General features: G+C 38.1%; 2 protein-coding genes across 2 annotated transcripts in view; one reads left to right on the forward strand and one right to left on the reverse strand.

Annotated features, from left to right (window-relative positions):
• Positions 1 to 495: 495 nt before the first annotated feature.
• Positions 496 to 4040, reverse strand: LOC103514838 (sporozoite surface protein 2-like). Its single transcript, XM_008479751.2, has 5 exons — positions 3918 to 4040; positions 3835 to 3845; positions 2513 to 3096; positions 1777 to 1991; positions 496 to 1339 (listed from the first exon to the last, which is right to left on the reverse strand). The coding sequence occupies exons 3-5, from the start codon at positions 3081 to 3083 to the stop codon at positions 590 to 592; spliced, it is 1536 nt and encodes a 511-aa protein (XP_008477973.1). The 5' UTR covers positions 3084 to 3096; positions 3835 to 3845; positions 3918 to 4040; the 3' UTR covers positions 496 to 589.
• A 1214-nt stretch (positions 4041 to 5254) lies between these two features.
• The window catches only part of LOC103514839, a 7599-nt gene continuing 3689 nt past the window's right edge, over positions 5255 to 9164 (forward strand). The window contains exons 1-3 of the mRNA XM_008479752.1: positions 5255 to 5283; positions 5589 to 5803; positions 6645 to 7158. Coding sequence (XP_008477974.1) covers positions 5600 to 5803; positions 6645 to 7158 — 718 coding nt within the window. The 5' untranslated portion in view covers positions 5255 to 5283; positions 5589 to 5599. The remainder of the gene's footprint in view (positions 5284 to 5588; positions 5804 to 6644; positions 7159 to 9164) is intronic.

Genomic DNA, 9164 nt, shown 5'->3' on the forward strand with positions numbered 1-9164 from the left:
CCAAGTTTGTGTTTCCATTTGAAGTAATCTCTTTGTTTCCACCCCCATTCCCACAACTTCCAGTCTTATGAAAACGAAACATTTCCCCTCCCTACCACCAGGTCCTCATTCACATTCAGAGTTAATTTTCCTCTTTCCAAATATCTTTGAGCAATTAAGAATTAAGGTTCGCAAGAAGTTCTCTAAAGAGAAAATGTAACGCGGATCTGGGTGGAAATGTTTCATTGTTTATGACAGCATTAGCAAAAGTTCAAGACATATTTCCAATTTCTACAATCATCAAAGTTTTCCTGGTGTGCTAACCGTTTTTCATTTGCAATGACTTCGGCTTACTCGGGTGCAATATCAGATTTTACTGTTTCTACTTCGTCTAGTCTAGCTAGTGAGTTTCCTAATTGTAATTATTAGTCTATTCTTGTAGAACCATTCGTTCAGATATGCCTAATGTATACATAAGAATTCAAGAAGTATTATAATAAATTAAACCAAACAAACTTAGGCCAATAAAACAATGATTGCTGTTTATATTATTCAGTTAAGAAACCACTTAGAGGTTTGAATTAGAAAACTGATGGTACACATTGGAAGGTCAGTTTCTAGATGCTAAATTGGAGAGATCAAATGAGACGGACGGCCCTTTATCTAATCTATCACAAATTCTTGATGTGGAGCTCTGAGGTTGTCGGAAGTTGAGTGGCCGAGAATACATAGGAAGATCGTTATCATATGTGGATAAACTAGAGATAGTAGTGTCGTCATCAAGATGACCACGGTTAGCATATCGACTACAATGTGTGTTGGGAAAATCAACGTTCTGTATACTTTGCCTGCTTTGATTATCATAGTGCGGGAAGTTTTGATAATTATGAACACTGTTGCTACTCTGATCAGAGTAACTTGCATTGTTAGGTCTCCTCGGGCCGTTTTGTGTCCACGGACTGTTAGGTCTATTTGGACCGTTTTGTGTCCGCGGACTGTTAGGTCTATTTGGACCGTTTTGTGTCCGCGGAGTTTTAGGTCTATTTGGACCGTTTTGTGTCCACGGACTGTTAGGTCTGTTTGGACCGTTTTGTGTCCACGGACTGTTGAGTCTCCTTGGACCGCTGTTTGGTCTACCCGGACTGATTGATGTCATGGACATGTTTCGTTGCTCGTCGTATAAGCTCTGTGCATTACATTTCTCTTTCAATTCTTGGAGGCAGATAGATTTTTCGTTAACATCGTCTTTGACAACATGCTCCTCACAAAATTTGCAAGCAACCCGTTTGGCACAACAACAGCAGAAGTTCATGAGGAGACAAGTGCGTACGTACCCGAGAGATTCGCATAGACAATTAGCCTGGAATATATCAAAGGCAGAGGAAAAAGAATTTAGAATCGAATTAAGTTCATCATTATCTCAGCAATACTCAACACAAACCAAGTAAAAAAAATCTCAAATTCTTTGTGGTAAAGCAGGGCTTTTTCACAATTTTTGTAGACATCACAACATTACTAAGTGCCTACTTTGCACTCAATTTCCACATTTCAATAATCTTTTTACACTGGTAATGTCGCCACCGGTCGCTACTCGAAAAGTAGCCACTCGATAGTCCTCACGAGGCTGAGTGCACCCCGAACTCCAAGCACAGAGCCGAAAAAAAACTTCGGCACCATCGGGAATCGAAGCCGGGCCTCGTGCGTGCAAGCCAAGTGTGATACTTAGTGTGTTAAAGAACCTTTGAGTGTGTTAAAGAAGTGAAAATCAGAAAAATGTACATGGTTCTCAGTTCTCACCTTACGGAAATATCGGCCGAAACAGAATGCGAGACAAAAGGCCAGTAGACAATAGATACAGACCAGAGGCCAAAACATAACTTCCAACACGCACCAGAGGGGAACTATCTTGGTTGGTGGCGGTTTATGTTTGAGAGGCCAAATAGTGGTACGGAATCCATAGCTGTTGTCCACGGTGGTAAGTGAGTCAGGGATTGTCCTCATCCAAAGCCAATCTAAGAGCAGAAGAATCCAAAGGTGGGGAACGGTAAGTATGTTGTTATAAAGCCAACTACATAATATGTTTGGACGTAGGCCCTGTCGTTAGATTTTTTTTTAAGCCATTATTAATCATTGATAGGTACCTACAGACCAACAATATTTTATTGGTTTCAGTTGAGAAAAAAAAAGTTTATTTAACCATTTACCAAGACCTACTAACATAACTGTTTTTCTTTTCCTTTTTTTTTAATTGAATTTATTTTAATTGGATACCTACCTATAGGTACAATGTGTATCACCTGGGTTAACAGACTTACATCTTGGTGACATTTTTAAGCCATTATTAATCATTGATAGGTACCTACAGACCAACAATATTTTATTGGTTTCAGTTGAGAAAAAAAAAAGTTTATTTAACCATTTACCAACACCTACTAACAGAACTGTTTTTCTTTTCCTTTTTTTTAATTGAATTTATTTTAATTGGATACCTACCTATAGGTACAATGTGTATCACCTGGGTTAACAGACTTACATCTTGGTGACACAAAGCCAACGATAGTATCCAAAGAGCCTCTTTTGCGTCTTCTTCCTCTTCGGTACTCATTCTGATTGTCAGCAAGAACTTGTTCTTCTTCCAATGAGATTTCATTTGCATTAGAGTTACCCTGGTACATTTTATTTGCATTAGAGTTACCCCGGTACATTTCATTTGCATTAGAGTTACCCCGGTACATTTCATCTGCATTAGAGTTACCCTGGTAGATTTCATTTGCATTAGAGTTACCCTGGTACATTTCATTTGCATTAGAGTTACCCTGGTACATTTCATTTGCATTAGAGTTACCCTGGTACATTTCATTTGCATTAGAGTTACCCTGGTACATTTCATTTGCATTGGAGTTACCCTGGTACATTTCATTTGCATTAGAGTTACCCTGGTACATTTCATTTGCATTAGAGTTGCCCTGGTACATTTCATTTGCATTGGAGTTACCCTGGTACGTTATCTTTTCCATCTGCATTGAGTTTTGAGCGTCCGTTGAGATAGGGAGGAGGAAGAATGGAATCATCACTGATGAAAGCAGTATGGTGAACTGATTCATTGTGAAATTTCAACTGCAAATGGAATCATTACAGATAAGCATAAGTATAATCAATACAATACATCTTTTCCATCTGCATTGAGTTTTGAGCGTCCGTTGAGATAGGGAGGAGGAAGAATGGAATCATCACTGTTGAAAGCAGTATGGTGAACTGATTCATTGTGAAATTTCAACTGCAAATGGAATCATTACAGATAAGCATAAGTATAATCAATACAATACAGATTTCAGTCTAGACCGAGTAGGTAATTGTACTTCAAATGTAGAAGATGAGTTTTGGTTTATCTTCGTAGAGTCGTATAAGCTTAGACTTTTAGGGCTGCTCGCCAGTGTTTGCCCCTACACCTAAGCCCCTGAGTGGGCGTTTTGTGTACCACTTTTCTTTGAAACTGACCTCAGTCAGACCCGTAAAGTTCCATACAACTTAGTTAACAATATATAATATGTTTCATTGCTATATAAATTAAAAAAAAAAAAGACTAACTGAGTGAGCTTTGTGCTGATGAGTGTCAACGGTGACCACCAAAACTCAAACATGGCGTTCACAGACAAAATGAATTTTTATCTTTGTATGAACAGACGAACACCACTTAATTGTCATGAGTTTGAAAATAAAGTGTTTCTAAACGATAATTGCCTTTACTTTTAAGTTTCATTTAAATTAAAAGTCGTTTGCGCTCTCTTTGTGATATGTAGATATTATTAACTTTCTCGACTCTCGACTATGACAATTAGGTTATAGATGACATACCTTTCTCGACTATGACAATTAGGTTATAGATGACAACTTAGGTTACTGATAATTTAACTTTCACTTATAGATGACATACCTTTCTCGACTATGACAATTAGGTTATAGATGACAACTTAGGTTACTGATAATTTAACTTTCACTTTGACATGGTTCCTTTGATCTGAAATTATATTGACAGCTTTGGTAATGCCAAAATCAGCCAACCTAATAAGCTTTCAATAAACTGAAGATCCTGAAAGAATCTTACTGGCTTCAGATACGTACATTAGTAACTTAGAGAGTAGGCTGAATAGTGAATACACTAGACTCACTCTAGTGCTAGGTACCTACACTGCAATATTCAGCCACAGCTATGGAACAAGGATCACTAGAGCTATTGGTATTACTCAGTTTCTCATCTGTGCTGACGTGACGTCTTTGAAGATTTCACCATGGGAGAGAAATCAACTGGGACTGAATTTTACAATGTCTTGAACTCCAGCCCAGACCAAACCTAAATGTCTAGAGAGATGAAGCAAAGGAAAGATTGGGTTTAGAAGAGAGGAACAGGGGAGCGAGTATGTTTTTTGATCTCTTGCCAACAATTAAGCAGAAAGATTTCCTCTCTTGTTCTTTTCTCTGCTTCCTCCTGAGACAAAAATGTCTCCAGGGCGAGTTTTCAAACGCGGAGAGCCTCTTCAGTGTTTTTCAGCAAAAATTTCAATGATCAGGATCAGGACGTCTTAAAAGCAGGAAATGACAGAATTCATGACATAACCTCATGAGTTCATGACATATGACCGCTGAAACACTAAATCATACCTATGTAGTATTGTACATGCTGTGATAGTGACTCATGTTGACATATTGTTCTGTAAAATGATTGCATGGTTGATGGAAGATCCCACATGAAATAATTGTATCTGAGAACCCTGTTACTAGAAGATGAAAATAATGCTAATCTTCTTCTTTTTACTTTTTCCAACGCGGGGTCGTCGTCATTCATGTCATTATATATAGATGATAATCCAGGATAATTATACAACATACATATCACAACAAGTATAGCTATGTGCACTTGTACTTACACACTTACACTACCAATTCAGTATCTAGGCGCACGGCAGTGCGCCAGGCCAAGTTCCGGCCTGAGCACGCCAGTGTGTATATTACACGAAGCATTTCGACGCATTTTTACCCCTATCATAACTCCGTCAATTTTCAATGTAATCTCACGAAATTTGGACCATATGTTAATCTATACTTCCTTATTATACCTGCGAAATTCCGAAGTTCTAGCCTTACCGGAAGGGGTAGAAAAAACGGTTTGAAAATCGCTAATTTTACGACTGACTGACTCACTCACTCACTCACTCACTCATCAAAATGTTGAGGCACTTCCCGATGTCGTAGAAACTTGAAATTTGGCAGGTTTGGATACTATCGTTGGCTTTGTGTCACCAAGATGTAAGTCTGTTAACCCAGGTGATACACATTGTACCTATAGGTAGGTATCCAATTAAAATAAATTCAATTAAAAAAAAGGAAAAGAAAAACAGTTCTGTTAGTAGGTGTTGACGTCTGTTAACCTGTTATTTTTTTTTTCTCAACTGAAACCAATAAAATATTGTTGGTCTGTAGGTACCTATCAATGATTAATAATGGCTTTAAAAAAAAAATCTAACGACAGGGCCTACGTCCAAACATATTATGTAGTTGGCTTTATAACAACATACCTACCGTTCCCCACCTTTGGATTCTTCTGCTCTTAGATTGGCTTTGGATGAGGACAATCCCTGACTCACTTACCACCGTGGACAACAGCTATGGATTCCGTACCACTATTTGGCCTCTCAAACATAAACCGCCACCAACCAAGATAGTTCCCCTCTGGTGCGTGTTGGAAGTTATGTTTTGGCCTCTGGTCTGTATCTATTGTCTACTGGCCTTTTGTCTCGCATTCTGTTTCGGCCGATATTTCCGTAAGGTGAGAACTGAGAACCATGTACATTTTTCTGATTTTCACTTCTTTAACACACTCAAAGGTTCTTTAACACACTAAGTATCACACTTGGCTTGCACGCACGAGGCCCGGCTTCGATTCCCGATGGTGCCGAAGTTTTTTTTCGGCTCTGTGCTTGGAGTTCTGTGTTGAGTGAGCAATCTCCTTGGCCGAGTAAGTATCACACTTGGCTTGCACGCACGAGGCCCGGCTTCGATTCCCGATGGTGCCGAAGTTTTTTTTCGGCTCTGTGCTTGGAGTTCGGGGTGCACTCAGCCTCGTGAGGACTATCGAGTGGCTACTTTTCGAGTAGCGACCGGTGGCGACATTACCAGTGTAAAAAGATTATTGAAATGTGGAAATTGAGTGCAAAGTAGGCACTTAGTAATGTTGTGATGTCTACAAAATGAGGACTATCGAGTGGCTACTTTTCGAGTAGCGACAGGTGGCGACATTACCAGTGTAAAAAGATTATTGAAATGTGGAAATTGAGTGCAAAGTAGGCACTTAGTAATGTTGTGATGTCTACAAAAATTGTGAAAAAGCCCTGCTTTACCACAAAGAATTTGAGATTTTTTTTTTACTTGGTTTGTGTTGAGTATTGCTGAGATAATGATGAACTTAATTCGATTCTAAATTCTTTTTCCTCTGCCTTTGATAACTTGGTTTGTGTTGAGTATTGCTGAGATAATGATGAACTTAATTCGATTCTAAATTCTTTTTCCTCTGCCTTTGATATAACTTGGTTTGTGTTGAGTATTGCTGAGATAATGATGAACTTAATTCGATTCTAAATTCTTTTTCCTCTGCCTTTGATATATTCCAGGCTAATTGTCTATGCGAATCTCTCGGGTACGTACGCACTTGTCTCCTCATGAACTTCTGCTGTTGTTGTGCCAAACGGGTTGCTTGCAAATTTTGTGAGGAGCATGTTGTCAAAGACGATGTTAACGAAAAATCTATCTGCCTCCAAGAATTGAAAGAGAAATGTAATGCACAGAGCTTATACGACGAGCAACGAAACATGTCCATGACATCAATCAGTCCGGGTAGACCAAACAGCGGTCCAAGGAGACTCAACAGTCCGTGGACACAAAACGGTCCAAACAGACCTAACAGTCCGTGGACACAAAACGGTCCAAATAGACCTAAAACTCCGCGGACACAAAACGGTCCAAATAGACCTAACAGTCCGCGGACACAAAACGGTCCAAATAGACCTAACAGTCCGTGGACACGAAACGGACCGAGGAGACCTAACAGTCCGTGGACACAAAACGGCCCGAGGAGACCTAACAATGCAAGTTACTCTGATCAGAGTAGCAACAGTGTTCATGGCTGTCAGTGTTTAATAGTTGTAGTGGCCCTTATTATATTGGAATTTCCTATGAGATTTTTAGCGGAATTGTTATTAATGTTGTTATTGCGATGGTTGTGGTGCTTTTATAATTTTACTATTCATGCTTGCGCGCCCAGTATGTATTATTGTTGTTGTTTTATGCTTGTTATCATTATTTGTATGTTTTGTTGTTCGTCGTGTTCTATTGCTTATGACGAGGAAATGAATTATGATCCTTCACACACGGACTGGCAATGTTTTTGTTCGGATAAAAAAGCACATCTCTATCAATAAATCAAAAACAATATAAAAAAGCAAAAATCTAATGATAATTTCAGGATGGAGGAAAAAAGTGGAATTATTTTATTTTATTTTTTGAAAAAATGGGAAAACAAAAACCCTCTCTAACCTACGCCAGGGGGGGGGGGGGGATGGGAATGGGGGGGTCATTGCAAATGAAAAACGGTTAGCACACCAGGAAAACTTTGATGATTGTAGAAATTGGAAATATGTCTTGAACTTTTGCTAATGCTGTCATAAACAATGAAACATTTCCACCCAGATCCGCGTTACATTTTCTCTTTAGAGAACTTCTTGCGAACCTTAATTCTTAATTGCTCAAAGATATTTGGAAAGAGGAAAATTAACTCTGAATGTGAATCAGGACCTGGTGGTGGGGAGGGGAAATGTTTCGTTTTCATAAGACTGGAAGTTGTGGGAATGGGGATGGAAACAAAGAGATTACTTCAAATGGAAACACAAACTTGGCAAGTGCCAACCTCATTGTAAGTAAACTGAATCTTTCCAAGTGTAAATGCTAAGTTGTCTGCCAAAAAATGTCGAAAAAATTAAGGTGAATTATTTTGGAAAATGGTATTCATATTCATAATGGGTATAATTACTGTGAGTATTATTCTATCTATCTTCCTACTTTAATTTTCCTTATCTCCTAAGCTTGCCTATAAATTTTTCATCTTTTAAGAAGTTATTTTAAACATTATTTACCAATTACTCACTCTTTTGAATACATTCTATATATAGGTATCACAGGAACTGGAAATTCAATACTTGTGAAATTTGATGATGTAGTGTGTAGGATTTTAGGTAATGGGAGCATTCTACGCAAAGTAAAATGACGACATGAAAATATTTTCTGATCCAGGTGAGCATAGAAAAATAAAATGATGTACCTACCTACTTTGATCATCTCATAAATGGAACATGGTACATATTTTCTTTTGGTACCTTATACCTGATGCATTGATGATATACATATCTACCTATTTGTCGAGGTGATCGCCTGCTGAATAGGAGGGTGCTATTTCAATATCAACTGAAGAACTCAACTGAAGAATGTAGGTATTTAATCACATAAGAGCTTTAAGAGTTCGATCAGGCATTAACCTCGTCAAGACTTCAACACAACGTCCCCTCTCCTCTTCTCCTGTTCTGGTCTCAAAGGGTTAAAGTCCTTTCCAAGTACATATTCTATGTCTATGTAAAGCTCGCCAATGCAGTAGAAACGTAATCTACAGATACAGACATCATGAGAAGACAATATGTCTTCCTGCAATGCAGTCGGAACATACAGACAAGCCTATTGACGGAAAACTCTAGCATAGTTTTATTGTGTTCCATTTTGATAGAGAATATTTTATACTTTCACCATCTCTTCATATTTTTCCATATTTTGTACATTGCTCTTTTAGGTTATCATAAATTTACTTTTATTGACAATAAGTCGAGTTCATCTTTGATAAAACTTACTCACTCTTTTGAATACATTCTATATATGTATAGGTATCACAGGAACTGGAAATTCAATACTTGTGAAATTTGATGATGTAGTGTAGGATTTTAGGTAATGGGAGCATTCTACGCAAAGTAAAATGACGACATGAAAATATTTTCTGATCCAGGTGAGCATAGAAAAATGAAAAACTACCATTTTTTCAATTCGATTTTTCTTCAAGTTTCCACTGAAACCCATTGAATTTCTCCTGATAG

Source organism: Diaphorina citri, unplaced genomic scaffold, assembly GCF_000475195.1.
Source record: "Diaphorina citri unplaced genomic scaffold, Diaci psyllid genome assembly version 1.1 scaffold1231, whole genome shotgun sequence".
NCBI lineage: Eukaryota > Metazoa > Arthropoda > Insecta > Hemiptera > Psyllidae > Diaphorina > Diaphorina citri.